At 35.6% G+C, this 22,118-nt stretch overlaps 4 protein-coding genes across 7 annotated transcripts; 3 read left to right on the top strand and 1 right to left on the bottom strand.

Moving 5' to 3' along the window:
* The first annotated feature begins 398 nt into the window (after positions 1 to 398).
* Kar (monocarboxylate transporter 10-like protein kar) lies at positions 399 to 16,358 on the top strand. 4 transcript variants are annotated; one of them, XM_070661987.1, is made up of 11 exons: positions 4,801 to 4,928; positions 6,329 to 6,620; positions 8,107 to 8,306; positions 10,979 to 11,528; positions 12,889 to 13,040; positions 13,113 to 13,386; positions 13,512 to 13,647; positions 14,058 to 14,223; positions 14,315 to 14,561; positions 14,644 to 14,793; positions 15,055 to 16,358. In XM_070661987.1, exons 4-11 carry the CDS (start codon positions 11,021 to 11,023, stop codon positions 15,321 to 15,323), a joined length of 1,902 nt encoding a protein of 633 aa, XP_070518088.1. In that variant the 5' UTR covers positions 4,801 to 4,928; positions 6,329 to 6,620; positions 8,107 to 8,306; positions 10,979 to 11,020; the 3' UTR covers positions 15,324 to 16,358. The 4 variants fall into 4 exon arrangements, with proteins under 4 accessions (XP_070518087.1, XP_070518088.1, XP_070518086.1 ...); XM_070661986.1 differs by lacking the exons at positions 4,801 to 4,928; positions 8,107 to 8,306 and adding an exon at positions 399 to 504; XM_070661985.1 differs by lacking the exon at positions 8,107 to 8,306.
* Ufl1 (UFM1 specific ligase 1) lies at positions 938 to 4,684 on the bottom strand. Its single transcript, XM_070661983.1, has 5 exons — positions 4,050 to 4,684; positions 3,067 to 3,644; positions 2,826 to 2,972; positions 1,392 to 2,753; positions 938 to 1,317 (listed from the first exon to the last, which is right to left on the bottom strand). Exons 1-5 carry the CDS (start codon positions 4,127 to 4,129, stop codon positions 1,181 to 1,183), a joined length of 2,304 nt encoding a protein of 767 aa, XP_070518084.1. The 5' UTR covers positions 4,130 to 4,684; the 3' UTR covers positions 938 to 1,180.
* Positions 16,359 to 16,621: 263 nt separating the features above from the next.
* Positions 16,622 to 20,562, top strand: Top3beta (topoisomerase 3-beta). Its single transcript, XM_070661982.1, has 14 exons — positions 16,622 to 16,882; positions 16,957 to 17,099; positions 17,171 to 17,365; positions 17,485 to 17,652; positions 17,720 to 17,848; positions 17,958 to 18,076; positions 18,152 to 18,352; positions 18,453 to 18,657; positions 18,750 to 18,932; positions 19,043 to 19,252; positions 19,340 to 19,557; positions 19,655 to 19,879; positions 19,970 to 20,231; positions 20,306 to 20,562. Exons 1-14 carry the CDS (start codon positions 16,792 to 16,794, stop codon positions 20,510 to 20,512), a joined length of 2,556 nt encoding a protein of 851 aa, XP_070518083.1. The 5' UTR covers positions 16,622 to 16,791; the 3' UTR covers positions 20,513 to 20,562.
* A 110-nt stretch (positions 20,563 to 20,672) lies between these two features.
* Positions 20,673 to 21,996, top strand: Aimp3 (aaRS-interacting multifunctional protein 3). The gene is made up of 4 exons (XM_070661990.1): positions 20,673 to 21,042; positions 21,258 to 21,464; positions 21,553 to 21,648; positions 21,732 to 21,996. Exons 1-4 carry the CDS (start codon positions 20,956 to 20,958, stop codon positions 21,861 to 21,863), a joined length of 522 nt encoding a protein of 173 aa, XP_070518091.1. The 5' UTR covers positions 20,673 to 20,955; the 3' UTR covers positions 21,864 to 21,996.
* The last annotated feature ends 122 nt before the right edge of the window (positions 21,997 to 22,118 follow it).

Below are 22,118 nucleotides of genomic sequence, written 5' to 3'. Positions count from 1 at the left end.
AACCTTTTTATTAACGACTTTCGAATTGGCACGAGCGAAAGCAAGACTGTTCCTAACTTCCCAAAACGAAAGGCTACCGGATGATTATACGTTAAGTTTCTGTCCGCTCTTCTTTCTCTTGTCGACGAAATGGATACGCAAACAGAAATTAATCTACTACGGCCGCAAATGACGTTACGGAATATGAATTCAGGCAATGCATTTTATATGCCTTTAACATCGTTCGCAGGTGAATAATTCTCGAGTATATGTATATATTTTTATTTAAGGTAGAAATGGCACAAGTTATTTGGTTAATAATCTGATCGACTTACGATTTAATTTTAATTTTTCTTTTTTTAACTTATTTAACAACAGTTGATTTTATATTAAAGTCTTAATATTTTTATAATTTTCAGAAATGTGGTATCAAATATTTCTCTGGGCACTGTTCTCCTCGATATTCGTCCATATAATTGCGGGTGCGATCTGCTTTGCCACTTTAAGACAGCACAAATACGGCAAGTATGTAGATTTTAACATTGTGCAAAACAGCTTGGTTCACAATATTACGTCCACAGATTCTTTCCACTGCTTATTATAATAATGGGTGTACTGTTGCCGCTGACTTCTGGCGTCGTCAGTTCGGCGGCAGTTGCCTTTGTGTATAGGGCATCTGGCTATCAAATGCCACCCCTATATGCATTATTTTGGGGTATTGGGCAGACCGTAGTACCTGTTGCCGTTGGATGTACGCGAATTTTAGCAACTTTGTAACTTGTTACAAAAACTTCATTTGTGATATTTATGTGTAGGTATGATAATGGTTGGGTCGTGTTTTTTTTTCTTTTTTTTTTCTTCCAAATTATACAGTTGTACATACATATAGAGGTAAGTCTGTTCGCGTAGACAGTTGCATTGCTATTTATTAGAAAATTATAAATATAATGAAGTAATCGAGAATATTAGTATCGAGACATTTTTTAATAAAAAGGATTTATCTAAAGGTTATAGTGAAAGTATCACAATTATGTATATATCATTCGATAAGTTACATTAGTTTGATTTTTTAAATTGTAAATATGTATTTCATATATTTTATTATAAAATACAATGTTAATTAATATCATACAGCAAATACTTTTACATATAATAGGTTTAAACTATATTACATCACATTATACAGTTTGTATAATTCCTTTCAAAACTTGTCCATTTTCACATGTTGCTTGACATTATTCGCAATATCTTTTACGTCCATTAATCCTTCCTCTAAAGCCCTGGAGGCTTCCATTTTTGAATTTTCGTCAGAAGCGCTTAGCAAATTGAGCACTAAATCTAAAAAAAGAATTTTTTTTTATTATATGTACTATAAAATAAAATGGTGCGTAGATAGTTTTATAAATCGTTACCGTGATATCTGGAAAGAGTCGACATTGTAGCTGGTTCCAAATGTTGTTGAAGGAATGTAAGAACGGTTGTTACGTGTCTACCAGACATATGTAATGCAGTTTGTGTGACTGCGGTGAAAAGTACATTCGTAACTAGATGTAACGTTAATGCAGGATCTTGCGTGGCGTTCAGCTCTTCCAACAGAGCTTCTCGGTGAGCATGCACTTGCGGTCGTTCCTTTTTTTTATCGTATTTCTTCAGGACTAAACAACAGGCTGACATTGCTCCATCAACGCTGTTCAAAAAGTCCTCCATCGAATCTCCCATCACAGCCTTGTGAATACTTGTTAACGGCTCTTTAACATCCGCGGGCAGTTCGAGCAACAATCTTTGCCTTGTTTCTGTTGTTATATTTTCCGGTACTTGCATCATATTTTGTTGAGCAGCCAATTTGTATATACTCGTTACAAAGTCAACGCCTAGTGATTTCAGCAGGTATTTCGTCAGTGGGGCTTGATCCGCTTTGTCCAGATGTTTAATACCTTTGTCGAATATTCGAACGTTTGTTATTAAAACATTCAGACGTTCGCCAATCTCGCTTAAATTTGTGGTCTTATTAGATTGTGCCAATTGTTCCGCTAATAATAACGCAGACTTGTTTAATTTCGGTTGCAAATAGCATGCTAGTTCATCTACCATATCCTCGACAACGGAAATGTTCTCGTCCTCCATAATTTTTTTTTTTACTTCTTCCACAGATATCAACGTAATCTCATTTCTTCCAACCGTTGTTTGCTTTGCGTTATCATCTTCGTCAGAATCATTATCCGGCATCTTTCCCTGCAGATATTTTTTCTTTGTAGACTTCGTTTTTGTCTCTCTACCTTGATTACCGCCACCTGCTTTACCAATAGCTGCCTTTTTTCTTCGTTCCTCCTTTTTACTCATTTTATTCTCGGTAATTAAATCCACCGATTTGGATTTTAATTTATTTTCAGCAACAGATTGTATCCATTTTCCGCTAGCTACCATGTCCCGAGCCTTTTGTTCCGCTACTGCTTCAAGGGACTTAATTAAAGTTTGTATGAATGCTTCGGAGACCACAATTGTCTTTGCAAATATGTGCACATTGACCCTCGTTTTCTTAGTTGCTAATTTAAGAAGAAGTTCTGCATCTTCGTCGCTAAACACAGATGGCAAAAAAAAACACAGATCAACGAAAGAACCGGTTGCAACAACCTCGTCGATATTGGCATCGACTTGATCGGTTATTACTGTTCCTGCAGCCACTGATTTTAGGAAGACGATATTTTCGTTTAGGAAATGACGTTTCACAAAACCTGATGGATCCGATATTCCGAGTCTCGTAAGAGCATCATATTCTATAAGATAAAATATATCAAATTACGTAACACGAACACTGCTTAGCAATTCTTATAACTTTCATATTTTACCTAAATATCCATTCTGTTTGTAAAAATTTTCAACCCATTCGTTCTGGCTTTTCGAGTATATAGTAGGTATATAAATGCTGTTTCCACTCTGTTTTCCCGTTACAACTCCCGGCACTTGTTTCACTTCTTGCAAACTATCCAGAATTGCTACATGTGCGACAAAATGAATTAAATAGAGTTTTAATGTCATAAGAACGAGGATATGGTAATAAAAATTAAATTCATCGTTGTTTGCACTTACAGAAAAATATTCTTTCCGGTACACCACATTGTCCTAATATTGCGGATAACGGTGTAGGTTTCGTGACGGCAGACAAAGCACCTTTAATCTTCGCCTTATTTCTAGCAATGAAGCTCTCGGTATAAAAAATCTTAGGGTCCTGGGAATCTTGAATGGCGTGTACTATCTTCCCAAGTTCCTTCTCGACGACCGATTGCAGGAAGTCAGCTGGTAGGTTATAAGTGAGTGTCAATTCGGCCACGTTAATACAACCGTGCTGTACGAGTTTGTCATTGATCTCCTCTGCAATTTTACTGATGTAACTCCTATCGATAAGTTGCCCGAGTATCACCTTCAATCCCTTGTTGTGCTTTTCGATCTCGGTTACCACTTTGGTCACTTGCGACAAATTGACATTAAGGATCTGCGCCAAATCGACTAAACTAATTTTTCCCCCGTGAACATACAGCTCGTCTTTGATTTCTTTTCCAAGATGCTGAGGCGTGACATATTCCTTGCCGTCATTAGTAAATATAACATCCAGGCGCTTGTTTTCAATCAGCGTAGTTATAATTTCGATACAGTTCCGCTCGGAGAGCCTGCAATAAATAATTATGTTAAATAAACAATTTAAAAAAATCTCATTAACAGCATAAGTAAAAAAATTTTTGATTAATTTGAAAAACTACATTTTTATTACAGTAATAAAATATACAATTGATTTTAAAATCATATTCTTTGTATTTAATACTTGATAAAAATTAATTCATCAACGTGCCATCATTAGTACCATATGTCTAAATTTATTTGGAGCAGGCCTCTAGCATGCAAAAATACATACAAAACAATGCGCGAGTCGAGTCATAAGAATGTAACATTTACGATTTAAATGCGATTTATTCGCCGGTCTAACGTCGCTTATTATCATTTACAGTTTTCGTCGCTTTATTCATTATTTTATAGACTGAGATTAGGTTAACCAGATTGAAATAAAAGTGGCTCACTTTTGCAGAGTCGAGCTAAGCTGCGCCTTCTGAAAATCGGCGGCCAGTCGCTTGACTTCTTCCCAGTCCACGTTGGACATTTTTCGCTCGTGTTCTTCTAACCTTTTTAAAACTGAACAAATTTAATAGCCGTCGATATGCACGATGACATGTCATACAATGTGTGCTAGCTGTAGAGCTATCAGATTATCATATCCGATTCTGAATGGCGTACGGTACTCGGCGGGCAGGTCCAAAGTTTACAGAATGGCACTGAAGGTACTACAATTCACGTAACGTGCACTATACACATTCAGTGCTGTCGGTATGCATTTCAGAGTACAAAACCCTAGATCCGATCTTATTAATCGCGCTACGTAAAATAAAGAAGAACAAAAAAAAAAAGAAACAGTTCTTAATCGAGATTAAACTCAACCTACGTAGACACGGTTGCGCCTTAGCAAGTTTCGAAGTTCGATTTGAAGCTCGTCACGTATGCTACTCCACGTGCACTCGCGCGACTGTATACTTCGCACGCGGCGGTAATTTTGAATCAACTTCTCCGGACAGCAGCTCGTTCACTCCGTTCTTTCATTGACTTATTTGCGCTTCGGGAGAAAATCGCGATTCGGAGGAGGACAAAAGCGTTGTGCACGGAAGGGAGGTGAAGGATCGACTGTCCCGCGCGCGGAGGAAAGACGGGGGTGAAGGTCTACGTCTTGCCGGCGCATGTCATTCACGGCCGCGCATTATCGTTGCTCCTTGCGCCCGTGACACGTCGGCGACGTCAGTCGTTCCCGTTAAGGCCGGTGAAATCGAAGCGATCGCGGAAGTTCTCGCGGCCAGCAGGAACCGCGCGAGAATCCTCCCTCGCAGCATGGTGACGATCAGGCCGCCGTGGTACGTGACTAATCGCAATAGGGCAGCGCGTGTAGAATTATACCTAAACGCTCGTTGCGTCTCTTCGAGTCAGTAGGTCAGTCAGTCGGTAGGTCAGTTCGATCAGCTGGTCGTCAGATGTATGTACGCAACCGGCGCTTGGACTCCGCCGCCTTTTGTCATTTCGTCGCGAATCTCTGGAAAAATTAGAATTACGGAACGCTGTGTGTATTAGATTAACGCTCACCGCGGATAAAATCGTCGATTTAATGTTTCAGCAGGATGCGAAGCAACTGCACAAATATGTCTAATAGATATTGATTTATTAACGTTGCTCTAGTATGCATTAATAATTAATGACCTGACCGATTATTAATTTTGTTTTAGGATTTTGTGACTTTATCTACATTGCGAATAATTCAATTCAGCAGTATTTGCTAATTATCATCTGTCACCGTGGTATATTTATTACAAAAATATACAGGTTATTTGACTCGAAGTGATAACTCTGTTTTTTTATCTTACGTGGATTTTAATATATTTTTTTTTTTTTTTTTTTTTTTTTTCTTTTAAGAATGAATTAAATAATTAGAAAGAGATACAGAGCGAAACTTTAATTTGATATGAAAGAGAGAAAAGTAGCGACTATAGGTTTCAATATATGGAAAATATAAAAATCGGACTAAATCGTACGACCTATACCTCCCGCAACATTTAAATGTTATCGCTTGCGTTGTCACGCAGATAAGATTCGAACTGTTTTTACTATTTGCGTCGCTTGTATCTCATTTCTACATTTTTTAACTCCTCGAGAATTTCAAAGCTTTCAGAGTCAGATTCGTAACTTATTGCCTCGTAAAATCAGTGAAAATAAGTGATTCGCAAAAATAAAAAAAAAAAAGAAAAAAAAAATACGATGACTAAAATGACGTTAAGACGACTCAATGATAATTTTGAAATCACTTTTAACGCTATTTACAACGTCATAGGAACTCTTCCTTCTGCTCGATCGACAATTTTAACTTAATTTAATTTTACGTTTGCGTCTTTATTTTAAAACTTTCAAAGTCGCGGCTTTGCTTTTGGCGCCACGGCTGTTCACGCGCTAGTTTATTAGCACCGCTTTGTCTCTATCTTTCCGCACTTTCCCTTCTCCCTTTCTCTCCTCCGTTCGCCTCCTTCCCATTTATTCATCGCTCCTTTTTTCTCCTATATCAATCTCTCTCTTTCTCTATCTCCTATCCGCCAGCATTAGACATGTATACGAAAACCCGAGTGTTAGAAGTCATTCGCGTTCGCCAATCACGGCCGCTGGTTGGCTGGAAGATGATTCTGTCATTTTGAAAGTCTCGATCGTGATTGGTGAACACCCGCCGGCTTCCAAGTTCCACGTTTGACTCATTCTTGGCTTTATTTTGCAGCACGCGTTGCCCACAAGCGATGCCGATGCCCAGTGCCCGCGCTTCCTCGGCGCTTGGAGAACTCTTCGTCGCCTCCGTCCCGCCTGTCCTCCTCGCTGTTCGCCGGTCACCTCCTTAGTTTACGCTCGGCCGTCGTGATCGGTCGGCGGATCTCCCTGACCACGTCGATCAGCCTGGGCGTTCTCCACTTTTTTTTTATCTTCTCTCGTCGTCCCCTTCTTTTGGAGAACCAGCAGTGATTTCCGGGACGCCTGCCACACGCCTGCCACGTGCTCGGAGATTGTACGAATCGGTATGAATATTAATAATGCATATTTTTTTGCGATACAGATAGATATATTCTTTCTTCCAGAGGCGCATGTCGTTGTCCTCTTCTTGAATTAATATAGGCGTATAACCGAATGTCAGGAAGAAGTAAGACGGAGACAGGCTCGATTCAGTGTGCTCGTCCTCTAGATTTGTTCTTTATAGCTCCGAACTGGCTGCGACGTTTCTCCTTTCGACGTGAAAAGGACAAAGTTGATTTGTGCGGCCCGTTCGGAGATAAAAAAAAAAGAAACAAACTTTTTGAACTATGTATTACTTGCGGCATGTTCATTTCTGCCCGTATAAGTTAACTTTAACTTCGGTTTTGCCTTATTTTCTTTATCTATCTCACTTTTGCTTATTTCAAGGCGTATTAATTAACTTTAATTTCGATTTTTGCCTTATTTTCTTTATCTATATAATTTTTTGTTATTTTTATCCATGTAAATTAACTTTAATTTTAGTTTGTCCTCTTTACTTTTTTCTTTAACCAAAAGGAAAAAAAAAAAAAAAGAAAAGAGATAAGAATACTTTAAGCCAAGATTAAAATTCGTCATCGGTTGATTTGATTTTCAACACTCATTTCTGCCAATGTAAACCAACTTTAATCTCTGTTTAATTTACTTTTAGTCATTCTCGAATTCGTGGAAGTTGGAAAGGGCAACAAATTAAATTAAATTAATCCACATTGATGGTATAAATGCCGAAAGTGGAGTAGTTATAGAGACCAAGACCTCCGTTGATGCGTTAGAAAGGAATCTCGTTTCTACCCACACACGTCTCCGCTTTCCTCGACGATCGAGTTGCGCGGACCTCAATCAAGTTCGGTTTCATTCGATCTCGAACGTTACTCACATGCCGAGCAAATTCAATTAAATTTGATCGGCCGATTTGCACGGTCATGGTCGTAAGTTACATACAGGCTGTATCGCCTGCAACAATCTTTAGAGCGTCAGAGCACTGCGGTTTTCGTTGCGCGAATGGAACCCGATAACAGGCGTAGATTTCACGCGCGGGAATCCAGAAGTAACGCCAGCGCGAACAAGAGAGAGGCCGTTTATTTTAACCCCGAATTTCTAAATGTGACTCCGAGCCGAGTTCGTTTCCGAACCTAACCAGGTCGTAAAAAGCGCGAAACAATAAAAATTCTCGGTCGCAATTGAAAGGGATAATATAAAACAGCCATACGCCCACAATAATTACGTTAATTCGATAATAACGGAATTTTCTAAATGTAAATTACGCCGTTTTGTTGTGCGAGCAATTTATTAATTAATTTTGAATTGCGGATCTTTATTTGCGTATAATTAATATTAAGCGTAACACAACGCAGTATTCGATTTAATTTTTTTTCTTTTATGATTTTTACGTGATCTTGGTTCTCATTTCCAGACTAACGTTGTTGAAAGAGAGGAACGTTTGCGCACACGCTATTTAAATGTAGCACAATCTTTTTTTTTTTTTTTTTTTAGTGGACTGGATATAATGTGACGACAGACAGATAATATCGCGATCGCCCTTACGTGAAACGTAGCTGCGAAGTAAGAGGGAAGGAGATGGAGGGGAATATCATAGTACGAGATAGATGCGTCTACTCCGATCCCGCGAATGACGTTTCATTGATCACGCGGCGACTGCGGCGACTCGTTTGAAGGAAGTTAGAGATCTTCAGGTAGCCGCTGGCGCAAATATTGCGTTGCACGATGAACTCGACCACGTGCGCGACGGCGCGATCTGACGCAACTGCGACCGGCACTCGCGACATGCGACGATTCCCTATTGTTCCAGGTCGAAATGCAAAAAGAACTAAACGTTATCATTAAACTAGCAATCACTACGAGCATTATCAATGCTCTAAAATATTCAATCACATGGCATAATGTGCTTACACTATGATGTAACGTTAACGCCACGCAAGATTAAAAAAAAAAAAAATATTTTACAGTTTTCGCTATCTTGTATATTAATATTTTATTACTTAATAATATTTCCATGAAACTAAAATAGATAAAGCTTTCCGAGTACAAGATTACGCTAAAATCTTAATTTGCTGCACGCTTGTATTTTGCATCTTAATTAAAAGAAACGGGTATTTTATACGCTTTCATTATAAACTCACTGATTGTTGTATCTTTTTAAATTTGTAAGCGATAAGGATAATTTATTATGCGCATTCATGCTACAATCGGATGTTGCCTTGATGTCTGTAAACTTCATAAACATCATTTTATCGACAAAAATTTCGAAGATATGTTTTTTTCAAAAATCTTTAAGAAATTAGAACGTTTATATAATTAAGGCCAGGAAATTTTGGATAGTCTTTCCCGTCTCTGAAATCTCGACATTTCTTACGTGCGTAATTCTTATATAATCAGTCTTTACGAATGTTAAGAAATTCAGGTGAACTTTTGCGTTAAAAGTAATAAAAATTTATCTTTGCTATTTTTTTTTTAAAGATATTTTAACAACAGTCGCAAATATGCGCACAGTCGTTCAATTGCAAAGATAACTCGCCATCGTAACGCAAATTTACTCGAACGTATGCTTTGTCAACCGTACGTATGTCTCCGGTTAGGGGAAAGTTGTCATTCCGATAAAGGAGATCTTATTCTCTCGGATCTATTTATAAATTATGCGTTTTTATAGATTCCCCAACTTGCACGTCGATCAGCGTAAAAGGAGAAATGTTCTTTTTATGTCTGACTAATATCTTATCTGCTTCAACCGCGACTTTTCGACACCCGGAGGGGGTAGCACGTGATTGATGCACATCGATGATTTATTAAATTGGTGAGGGCTATTAAACGTTTGACACGAATTCGAGGGGGCTCGCGTCTCGTGAAACGTCGACTTCTAAGACTGAGGCATATCATATTTTACGACTACGTCGTCGAACGAAGATAAAGAGAAGGCAGGCAAACGTTTCAACCCTTTGATTACCAGTTTTCATCCTTTTGCACGTGCTACGCGACGCGAGAAATTGTCGAGTGGGAGAGAAAATCCAAATATTGTCCAAGAGAATTTTCGTAATACGAGCCAACGCTGCGAGTCTCGCTGTCTCAGCAAACAATGATTGTTATTTCAGTTTTCAGTGCAAGCAAATGCAAATTATCGCGATAATGGGCGAAATGCGCGTTATAGCGGCAAAATAAAACTCGAAGTGCCGTAATCGACTGGTTAAGATAAACTTCGAATGAATCGTTTGTAAACTTCACTGAAGTTAAGTGTGTTTTATGTGGAAGAACAAGCACGTGTTTGGTCAAACGGTAGCGATGTACGAACACCTCGTAATCGCGATAAAAGCTGACACGCGTTAATTCATGCATCCTTGACTTTACAGCTGAATTAAACAATTTATTAAGTAAGGTTTTATTTTGGAAAATGCAAACGTTGAATAAATTCTGCGATTCAATCTCGTTGGATCCGTTTAATATTGAACTATATTAATCATCTATCTGTTCAGTCTTTTCTTATATTATTATTTATTCGATTATATGAGAAGTAAAAAATAATTATGTGAAAAAATATCAATATTATCAAGGCAAATCCCTAAAATAGGCTTTCCTTCTGTCAAAAATTCACGTGTCACATAAAAAAATGCTTGCGTATTATTAAATAATAATTACATTATGCCATTCAATAGTTTCGTAGAATAATGCCATTACTATTATTGTTGCGTGAGAAAGGCCTGCGATAATTGTATTAATTAGCTCGGTGAGAGTCGTCTGCTCTTCTTAAGTTACTTCATTGTCGGTGCGATTAGATCGGAGAGTCAGATATTTCGTTATTTCGGCTAGTATCAAGATTTGTAGCTTATATATAGCGCATAAGTCGTTCGCGTCGCATAAAGATATCTTGCACTTCGTCGCTTTACCTCGTCGCGGCTTTTCTTACTTAAGTAATATAATATTTACTTCGGCCCCGGTCGTGGACATTTGCGGATGTAAGTCGACCCGAGGGAACCAGAAGAAAGATTTTATGAGAGATCGCCGTGTAGCGTGGGTCCGTCCTATCACCGATGTGTCAAATCGGCAAAGGTGCAGTTAAACAGTTAAGGCGTAAGTCTTTGAAGCTACGTCGTCCGGCTTCAAAGACTAATCAAGCTCGCATCACGGACTTTTGTGTAGCAAACGGAGCAGCAAACGTGTCATTGCGCATCTTCCATGTGCGATCAGAACGTGTTGAGAGCGGAAAAATTTTGTTTTTGGATGAGAGCAGCGATTTTGACATTTGCCGAAACGTTTACGTTGCAATAAATAATATATGCTAATTATGCGCTTAAATTCGACTGGCACTAATTAAATTTAAACGTTTCTTAATTTCTGTTTTATTTAAAATTCACAGATCTCTCCGAGTGGAGCCAATAATCGATCAGGGTAATCATCGATGGCGATCGGCGAAGAGGCTGGCGACGGGGACGTCGTTGGTGGCTTCGGTCTGGAGGGTAATGGGTTGATCCGGTCGATCGATCAGCCAGCCGTGGGTGATCCAATCGGTACGCCGAGCAACGACGTTCGACGTCGTCAGACCGATCTCGACAATTCCGATTCGGGTGAGGGCAATCCCCTTCTGGCCGAGAGCGGGGCAGTAACGATTGACGCGCCGATCGGGAAGCTGAGGAGAACGCAGAAAGTGGAGAACGCGGTGGCGGCCCAGACAGACGGAAGCGCGATGTGCCAGAAGATGGATCCGGACAACGAGGATCATCCAAGCGAGCCGGCGAACGTTACCGATGGACCGCCTGACGGCGGCCTCAGAGCCTGGATGATCATGATCGGCAGCTTCACGATTAACGGCGTGCTCTTCAGCATCATCAACACGTACTCCCTCATCTATCCGGAGCTGCAGAAGCGACTGACGGAGGCCGGTGAGACCGAGGTCTCCTCCAAAGCAGGTGCGAAATTTTCCAGCATTAGCCTTGAGATCGATGCCCCGGAGATCAGAACATTTATTCGCGACAAGTGTTCCCGCAGTGATTAGGTAAAGAATTTCCTAAGATTATATCAATTACTTATTATCTCAAGTGCATTAGAGTGTTTGTTCGAAGATAAGGAATATAATTTTTTTTTTTTGGGGTTTCCACAAACAAAACATTGCATCATTGCTAAGTATCTTATCGGCATAATTTGTTTGCTATTGTAGTAATTGCAATTGATTTTACATAGCATTTTCTATATTTTATGCAATATAAATAATACTGACAGTTTTAATGCACAGATTTGTATTTTTCGCGAATTGTTGGAAATTTAATTCAATTTGTATTGTACAATTGATATTTTTTATGTAGTAGTTGCACAGATCTTTACAATTACAATTGTATTAAATATACATCGCGTTTATAATGTATTGCGTAATCGATAATAGTAATTTGATGAACGAGATAAAAATTATTCTTAATCAGATCTGGTTCATGTAACGCGCGCAGTAATGTTTAATAATCGATAGATTTAATGTTTACAAGCTATGGTGTGAATTTTATTAAGTTTCGTAATTATCATTTTTTTTTTGTATCGTTTATATAAAATTACAAGAATTTATGAAGGTGGGATTCTCGACTGGGGGGCATATGTAGTTCGATGAACTTTACTATCATGTCTCCTTCGGCTATTCTTCGTTTTGATAACGTTATATCAGTTACGTGAAAAAATGACGTTTTTAATTACCATTTAATTACATTAATTACACATATACATATAGTTTAAACGTTTGCCTTCGCTTTTGCTTCGCCGTTTTCTCTTTTCGCGTTTAATCATTAAGTCACGTATAAAAGGAAGAAATTATTCGATCGATGAATAAAGTCACGAAATTGATTATTTATACGAGTAAAGCTTTTAAACATCGGGGATCTAAATTGTGCGACAATTAGACAGTAATTTATAGTAATAGAGGCTAATTCATGCTACTTGTTGATGCTGCTTCATCAACTTAATCACTGGTCCTATTCGTAATAAAACAAAAATATAATTCGTAAATTGCCGACCTAGATATGCACTGCTAATTTACAACATGCATTTGATCGATCGGCACGATCTCTAATTGATGCAATTATCTCGTTCATAGTTGGTACACGCACATTTATTGGCCCATCTCTTTATTACTCGCAATGAATCGAGAATATGCGTAAGACCTGACATTCATATACATATATTTAATCGTACACAATTTACTTATAATTTAAAATACAAGTTGAGATAAATTATGGATTTCTCTTTTATAGTAATGTAGTTACTTTGAAATTTACTGAACTGTTTCAGCTTTGGTGGGCTCGCTAACTATCGGGACAACGTTCTTCCTATCTCCAGTTGCTGGGATGCTAACAGATAAATTTGGTATTCAGACAACCACCTTCGTAGGAGGTGCGATCGCGTCCGTTGGTTTGCTTCTCTCCTCACTACTAACGGACAAGGTAATAAATAGCAAAATCAATCGACGAGCCTTTCTTACATCACTCACGTTGTTATTTTTTATATGTTTGCAGGTGGAACTGCTCTTTTTAACGTACGGCATTATGTACGGGCTCGGGGCAAGTCTTGCATACACTCCGAGCTTAGCGATATTAGGTCACTATTTCAAAAAATACCTGGGCCTAGTGAACGGTATTGTTACAGCTGGAAGTTCCATTTTTACGACATTGCTACCGTCTTTAATGGAATTTCTGTTGCGGCGATTAGGCTTAGAAGGAACATTGAGAAGCTTAGCTGTTCTCACAGCCACTATCATGGCTTGTGCTATCCTTTTCAAGCCAATACCACGTAAGGTTTTTCAAAGCTTACAGGCATTTGCATTACTTAGAAAATTTAAAATTATTAATTCGTAAATTATTAAACTGTTCAGCTATTATAATTGATGGAGAGATTCACGAAAATTTTCTTTTCAGTAACTGTTCCACAAGGAGGCATATCGCAAGATCAGAAATCAATACGAAAACGTTTGAAAGAATTTGTGAACGTGTCTATCTGGAAGAAAAAGCGATACGTTGTATGGGCTAGCTCTATTCCTATTGCTCTTTTTGGGTAAGTCGGCTGCTTGCACAATCGCTACACTTAGCTTCGACAATTGCGAATAAAATATTATCCCGGTTTATCGTAGTTCGTGATACAAGTAAAGATTGAACTAAAATAAACGATCCTGATAAATCGTACAAGTATCTACGTCATAAGACCAAACCCAGATAGATAAATCCAATAAGTCACTAACTGTAATTATCGCCTGGTTACTTTGTAGTCTGGAATTTTTTTTAGCGATGTTTTAAGTATTTATCAGCTACTGTGACTGCTGGTTTTTCTTCCGAACAGATATATATATTTTTTTTTATTGAACAACTTACTCTTTCCATCATATAAACGTGAAAGACTTTTTTATGTAAATTTTATTTTATTTTTTATTTATATAGAAATAGAAAAAAATGTTCTTTTTGTTCCAGATACTTTGTTCCGTACGTTCACATAGGAAAGTTCGTTGATATGACGTTCAAAGAGGCTGACAGTAAGCTACCAGTTATGTGTATCGGCATTACTTCCGGTATTGGTCGTTTAATTTTCGGCTACATCGCTGATTTGCCAAAAGTAAATCGAATATTTTTACAACAGGTAAAAATTTTTTTTTAATAAAGAATAAAAGATCCCATTACTTTTTTTTTATTATTGAAATTCATCAAAAATGAAACAAAATCTCTTTCAGATATCATTTTTAAGTATTGGCATTCTTACGTTGCTTCTTCCGTTTACCAAGTCCTTCCTTATGCTCTTGGCTATCTCGCTAGGCATGGGACTGTTTGATGGATGTTTTATATCGTTGCTTGGTCCGATTGCGTTCGACATTTGCGGCCGTGAAGGCGCAACTCAGGCGATCGGGTTTCTTTTAGGAATGTGCTCCATACCTTTAACGATTGGCCCGCCAATTGCGGGTCTTTTGTACGATCATACTGGTAATGATTTTAATAATTTATGTTATAATCAATAACAAAATTAAAAATTCTATAACAAAAAAAATAATTTGTCTGTTTTCAGGCTCCTATGATTTGCCTTTCCTACTAGCCGGCATTCCCCCGATAGTAGGAGCACTGACAATGTTCCTAATAAGATGTGTTAAACGAGACGATGACGACGGGAGTTTAAACGACCCTGAGAATCCTCTAAGCAAAGCGGATTGTCAGAATGGTCGGTAAAACCAGGTATCTGTATATTATCAATCTTATTAATTACAATTCTATGCTATAATCTAAATTAAATAAATGTAGCTTTTATGTGCCTTCGTGTTTCCGTTTGAAAAAAAATTTGTAGCAATGTTTATTACGAAATGTTTGTTGCAATTGTCAACTTGCTTCGTACCTGTGATTAACTGGATTGAAATGTTTGTCTCCGTTGCACGCTTATAGTTATTTAATTATGTTCTGTACTTTGAAATTATCAAATTTTCAGGCGAGGTGAAAGATAATGGTTTCTTATCAACGGCCATTGTTGAGAAAAAATGTGAATTAGCAGCACTGAAAGAAAAGTACTGTGTAAATTCATCATTATCTCAGCACAATCGTGTCAAGCAATCAGCTGAATTGCAAAACGGTTGGTCTCACAAGTACGCCAATTGTTGCAAATATTCGGAGAGCGTACCATTGCTTTATGGAGAGAAGATCTCACGTTGTCTGAGTACAAGTTTTCTTAATAAATCTTCGGAGTTTCGTATGTTTTAAACATCGCAAATTATTTTGCTTTAAGGAATTTGACTTGTTACTTCTCTGTTAAAGATAAAAATAATATTTCGAGAAATATTATTTTATTATTATTCCTTTTTATATGCGATGTATGATAAGTAAACAAAAAAAAATTTGTATATATTAATTTTTACTTAAAACAACTAATTAATTTGATGGAGAAAGAGATTATTAAATTAACGTAATTGAATTTTTTAATTCTGCAATTTAAAAGATAGCGATAACCATATTTTATAAAAATTTTGACGTGTTCTAAGAATGTATCTAGTTTTGGAAAAGCGTACTTATCAAAATGAACGAATTAAACTTTTTTCTTACACAGAATATATTTTAATAATACATCAAAATGCCGAATTTTAAAAAGAAGAAAAATATACTGCTTGAATTATATATTTATTGCCTACCTGATTAGAAAGAAGTTACGTTAGGCGATTATAATGCATATTTCAATTCAAACGTGCCTAGTAGAAATAAGAACGTGATTATATTAAAATAATGATTTTAATATTCGATAAAGTAGTAGTAAGAGTAATTACTTTGATCGATATATAGTTTTTTTTTTATAAAATACGTTTTTCCAAGATCAATTAGAGCCTATGGTAGGTGTAGACGTGTTGCATTTATAACGATGAAAATATATCGTTAATGATTTAAGAAAATGTTTTACAAAATACAATATATTGTATCGCAGTACAATAACAATATTAAGTTATTTAATTACGTTTAGCCTTAAGCTTATTTCAGCAGTAGTAATATACGTATACCTTCATTATTATGGTACATAAATTTGAGAATAGTTATGTAGCATACCATAATTACAAAAATACAAAAACTTTAGTACTGTTAGATACAAGTTTCAGAGAAAAATAGTATAATTGATAGTGCGCGATTTTCTTTAGCATAATTCTTTTTATAAACTTGTTGGAGTACTATTTTATTAGAAAGTAAATTAATAAAAGAAACTAAAAATGACATGTGTACATCAAAATAAATATTTGTATATGGATTAAAGAACTATATCGTAATGTAATTTGTTATTTTATATAAAAAATTTTATCTAAAAAATGAATATGATATACATAAGAATAAATCAATATTTCCAGAATATGAAAGAGCATTATGTAATTACATAATTACAACATAAAAGCAAATCAAATTTAAGGTCCAGACAATTTTTTATTAATTTTATTTTATCATTGAGTTGTCTACTGAATTTTCTTTAGTATTTTACCATTTGATTACGAGATCGATTTAGGATGGCGCTGGCGACTCCGATCCCTACCTGACTTCTCTCCTTGCTTCGTTTGCTCCGCTCGTTCACTATGCACTGCTTTTCGCTAGTCAACTTACTCCAACTTGCCCAGCTCGGCAAGTGATGTCTTTATTTAAATTGCGTTGCATACAGTTGTGTTGACGTGATATCATATGAAGGAAATATTGTGTCAAAATGAAAACCGCTTTGATGGTAGCAGAAAAACCTTCTTTGGCAGCATCCTTAGCCAATATATTGAGCAATGGACGATGTAGCACCAGAAAAGGTACGTTGACAATTTGTATTTAATTTCTCTTTTATCTTACTTTTTTCATGAATTTTCTTTACGAACATTTTTAGGAATGAATGGCTCTTGCTCCGTACACGAGTGGGTGGGTCAATTTCGATCCGAGACCGTGAATTTTAAAATGACTTCGGTATGTGGGCATGTTATGACGTTGGATTTCACCGGAAAATATAATAACTGGGACAAAGTAGACCCGGTAAGATTATATATATTGCAATTATGTTCTTATTTAATGTACGATAACTGGGCCTTTTTTTTTTATTTTAGGCAGAATTATTCTCTTGTTCCACTGAGAAAAAAGAAGCAGTTCCCAAATTAAAAATACTGTACTTTTTGGCTAAAGAAGGAGCACATTGTGATTATTTAATATTATGGTTGGATTGCGATAAGGAAGGTGAAAATATCTGCTTTGAAGTTATAAATGCAGTGCAGCAAGGGATGCATAGAAAGCTACATATAAATGTAAGTTACTTATATATTGCATTTGGGAATTGTTAAATTTGTTAATTATTAATAATTGATGTATTACTGATTATAATTTAAACACGTTTTAAACAGTTTTTTTGTTTTCTTTTGAATAGGATATATGGCGAGCTCGATTTTCTGCTATTACTGAAAAAGATATAAAATCTGCATTGGCTAATCTAATAAAGCCTAATGAAAACGAAGCTAAAAGTGTTGACGCGCGTCAAGAGTTAGATTTACGAATAGGCTGTGCATTTACAAGATACCAAACAAAATTTTTTCAAGTATGAGTTTCAGTATTGTCTTTGCATTATATTCTGTTACAAAAATAAAAATAAGTTATATTTTTAGGGTAAATATGGAGATTTGGATGTATCTCTAATTTCTTACGGTCCATGTCAAACACCAACGTTAGGATTCTGTGTACAAAGACACGACGAAATTCAAACTTTTAAGCCAGATCCATATTGGGTGTTACAAGTGTGTAATTATATATTTATTCTTAAAATGTTATATAAAATATTTTAATTCAAAATTCTTCAAATTTTTACTTGAATATATAATAATGATCATTTTTTCTTATTTTTAGGTAGCTATCAAGTCTTCCGACGGTCAAGATATTATGTTAAGTTGGAATCGCGTACGTTCATTTGACAAGGAAGTTGCAAGCATGTTTTTAAGTCATGTTAAAGAACATGAGCAAGCAACGTGAGTTGTATCTTGCATTTTTATTAATTATAAAATATTACAGACTGCATCAATTTAAAATAAATTTATTTATAGCGTAGTTAATGTAACAAGCACGGAAAAATCCAAATCACGACCTATAGCGTTAAATACAGTGGAATTAATGCGCGTTGCAAGTTCTGGATTAGGAATGGGTCCACAACACGCTATGCAAATTGCAGAGAGACTCTATACTCAAGGTTATATAAGTTATCCTCGAACGGAAACTACATCGTATCCAGAAAATTTCGATCTACTGTAAGATTATTATAAATTAATAATATGACAATTACACAGTTTACATATGCATACGCTTACACCACGCGATACTTATTACATTTTTTTTATTTTAATCAAGTTCAACACTGAAACAACAGCAAAATAGTCCGGAATGGGGCGAAGAAGTTCGTAAGATAATAGCAGGCCAAATTAATCGACCAAAGAAGGGTCACGACGCAGGTGACCATCCGCCTATAACACCTATGAAACATGCAACTAGAAATGAGCTCGATGGTGATTCATGGAGATTATATGATTATATAACACGACATTTTATTGCTTCGGTATATTGAGATATTCGTAAAATTTTAAAGCAATTCTTTTTATGCGTAATTTGTATATATATTTTTCTATCTTTTTTTGTTTTAAATCGTAGTTGGCACGAGATTGTAAATACTTAAGTACGACTGTAAAATTTGAGATTGGCATGGAAATATTTACTACTACTGGTCACACACTGTTAAGTCCTGGTTATACGAGTATTCTTACTTGGCAAGCGCTTGGCAGTAATGACACTTTACCAAAATTTATAATTGATGAGAAAGTAAATATACAAGAGGTAATATATATTTTTACTATTTTATATTCACTTGGAGCAAATTCTTTAATTATATCTTTATAAAGAGAGTATATTAACGACGTAAAAAACGTTTTGTTTTATTATTACAGGCAAAATTAGTTGAATGTTATACACAGCCGCCGGATTATTTAACGGAGGCAGAATTAATCACTCTTATGGAAAAACATGGCATCGGGACAGACGCTTCAATTCCTGTTCATATAAATAATATCTGCATTAGAAATTATGTTAATGTAGCGGCAGGTCGAAAATTAGTACCCACTTCTCTCGGTATCGTTTTAGTTCATGGATATCAAAAGGTATTTCTAATTTTAATTCCCCGGCATGATACTATGTCTGATATATGTATATTATATATTCATGTATTTTTTTTCCTGTTTCATTAGATAGATCCTGAATTAGTTTTGCCTACAATGAGGTCTGCAGTAGAAGAACAGTTAAATTTAATAGCATTAGGTCGAGCTGATTTTCATGCCGTGCTACAACATACCGTAGAAATTTTCAAACAAAAATTCCATTATTTCGTACAAAGTATAGAAGCTATGGATCAGTTGTTCGAAGTCTCGTTTTCGCCGCTGTCAGCATCCGGCAAAGCACATTCTAGGTACACAAACGATTTTTTAATCTAAATTCCTTAATCTCTTATTAACTTTTTGTATAAACTTTTAATTTACTATCATAAACATTTATGTATTTTATAGATGTGGTAAATGTCGTCGATATATGAAATATATTCAGACCAAGCCGTCGCGAATGCATTGTGCACATTGTAATGAAACTTACAATTTACCACAGAACGGAAACATACGAATATATAAAGAGCTAAAGTGTCCATTGGATGACTTTGAATTACTTTCATGGTCAACTGGAACACGAGGGAAAAGTTACACATTTTGCCCGTATTGTTATAATAATCCTCCATTCAGGTACATTATGAATATTATATACGTTGAAACATAATGATTATATTGTAACGTGTCTAAAGAACGAAATATTTTGTTAATTTTTAAATTTAGGGACATGAAAAAAGGAATGAGCGGTTGCAATTCATGCACGCATCCGACATGTCCACATGGTATGAACTCAAATGGTTTATCCAGCTGTTTGGAATGTGATTTAGGTATACTTGTACTCGATCCTTCAGCTGCACCTAAATGGAAATTGGGATGTAATCGTTGTGACGTTATTATTCATTTATTTGAAAATGCGCATAAGGTAACAGTTGATACAGATACGTGTGATTGCGGTGCACAATTAGTAACCGTCGAGTACAAACAAGTAAGGAAAGAATTTGCGTTGACACATTTTTCTCTAATTATTCGCAAAATCCTTTATATTCTCTTTGATTTCAGGATAAAAGTAAACTTCCCAACGAAGTGACGGAAATGTCTGGCTGTGTATTTTGTACTCCAGCTTTTGCTGCGTTGGTGGAAAAGCATCGTGCAGTAGCTTCTAAACCAGTCGTTACTCGTGGTCGGGGTCACCCAAAAAGCCGTAATCGAGGCAAACCGAAACCACCAAAAGATAAAATGGCACAATTAGCAGCATATTTTGTGTAACAAATCATGCACCGTTACGTATACATATAATATAAAACGATATATATGTATTTCTTTTTTCTAATTATACTAATAAATTCCTACCATCCTTAATCTTTAACAATATTTTGTGATGCAGAAAAATAATAACTGTAATGATGGAAACGAAATCATTACCAATTAATGGACTTGTGTCAAATAAATTTTGTAAAATACTAGAGTTTATTAAAAAAAACTTGGTACATTTTGATAAAAATCTCAATTCATGTGTGAGAATATTAAAAGAATATTAAAGTATACAATATTTTGCAAAATTAAATTTTAATTAAAATAATCATGAGAGATATATGTATAAGATTCTTTCTCATTTGTGAGATTTCTTGAGAGGGCGTTAGTGCACAGTGGGTTGCTGCTCACGTTTTAGCTTGTCGTAAATTTTAAGAATATTTTGTTTAAAATCTATTATGGGTCTATGCAATATCGAATGTGTAGAAAGAATAGCGCAGTACCTCGGCGTTTCTCCAGGAAAGCTTGAAGTTTCCGATAAAAATGTGAGCATTAATGTAAATTTTACATAATTAAGAATCATGATTTTCGGAACACATTTAAAATATTATTAAACTTAAATATTTAATAAGGATATTCTCACGCTATATATATTTTGCCGAAACAAATAATCTTCCATAAATTACAATAAACTCATGATCAAATTAACATCATTAATATTTACGTCATACGTATATCAAGTTACACACGATTGTTTCAGGTAATATTTATTCCAGAATACGAAAATAATCTTCCATCCATTCAAGGCTTTAGTACGATTGTGCAAACCCTCGTGAAAAATTCAAAATGCACTGATATACTTGGCAATGAGAAAGAATCACGAGCATTGACGCAACAATGGTTAGAATATGTTGTAGTTTGTATCAATTACGCCAATGTTCCTGCCAATGCTAAAAGAATATTAAATGTAAGTATTATTATATATTTATTTATAAAAAGCATAAGTATTTTTTATAAATATCACACAATATTATACAATTTTTTTTTAATTTTAGGAACTAAATACAGCATTAAAAAATACATCATATATAACTGGTATGAAGAAAACTGTTGCAGATATTGTGCTGTATTATGTTCTACACTCCATAATGGTAAGAGTATAATCTTGTAATTATCTATGACGATAAAATATACAAGTTTATATTATATTTTCTCATTTCATTATTCTTTGCAGAAAGAATTGAACTATCAGCAGAAGGCACAGTATGTTCATGTGTCGCGATGGTTTGACAATATCCAGCAAGAAGAAAAATTAAGACGAGAACTGGATTTAATATCTTTCAACTTGTTACATTTGTTTCTGTAACTGAAATAAAATACAAGCATATGATGTATTGCTTTGCAAACGCAAGCTCGATACAGCATGCATGATTGGTCTATAATAATAATTTTTGCAACAATAAATTGTAAATTAATTCATTCGTGATAATTTATCAAAATTATTACTTTTTTTTTTTTTTTCTTTATTGAAAATAAAAAGGAAGATAAATACTTTGAAGTGTTTATACATGGAATCAAATAGACCACAGTCTAAGTTACTTTATCTTCTGAAATTAATAAA

Source organism: Cardiocondyla obscurior, linkage group LG09, assembly GCF_019399895.1.
Source record: "Cardiocondyla obscurior isolate alpha-2009 linkage group LG09, Cobs3.1, whole genome shotgun sequence".
NCBI classification, from domain to species: domain Eukaryota; kingdom Metazoa; phylum Arthropoda; class Insecta; order Hymenoptera; family Formicidae; genus Cardiocondyla; species Cardiocondyla obscurior.
The sequence above is the reverse complement of the archived record's forward strand: the minus strand, read 5'-3'. Positions and strand labels throughout refer to the sequence as shown.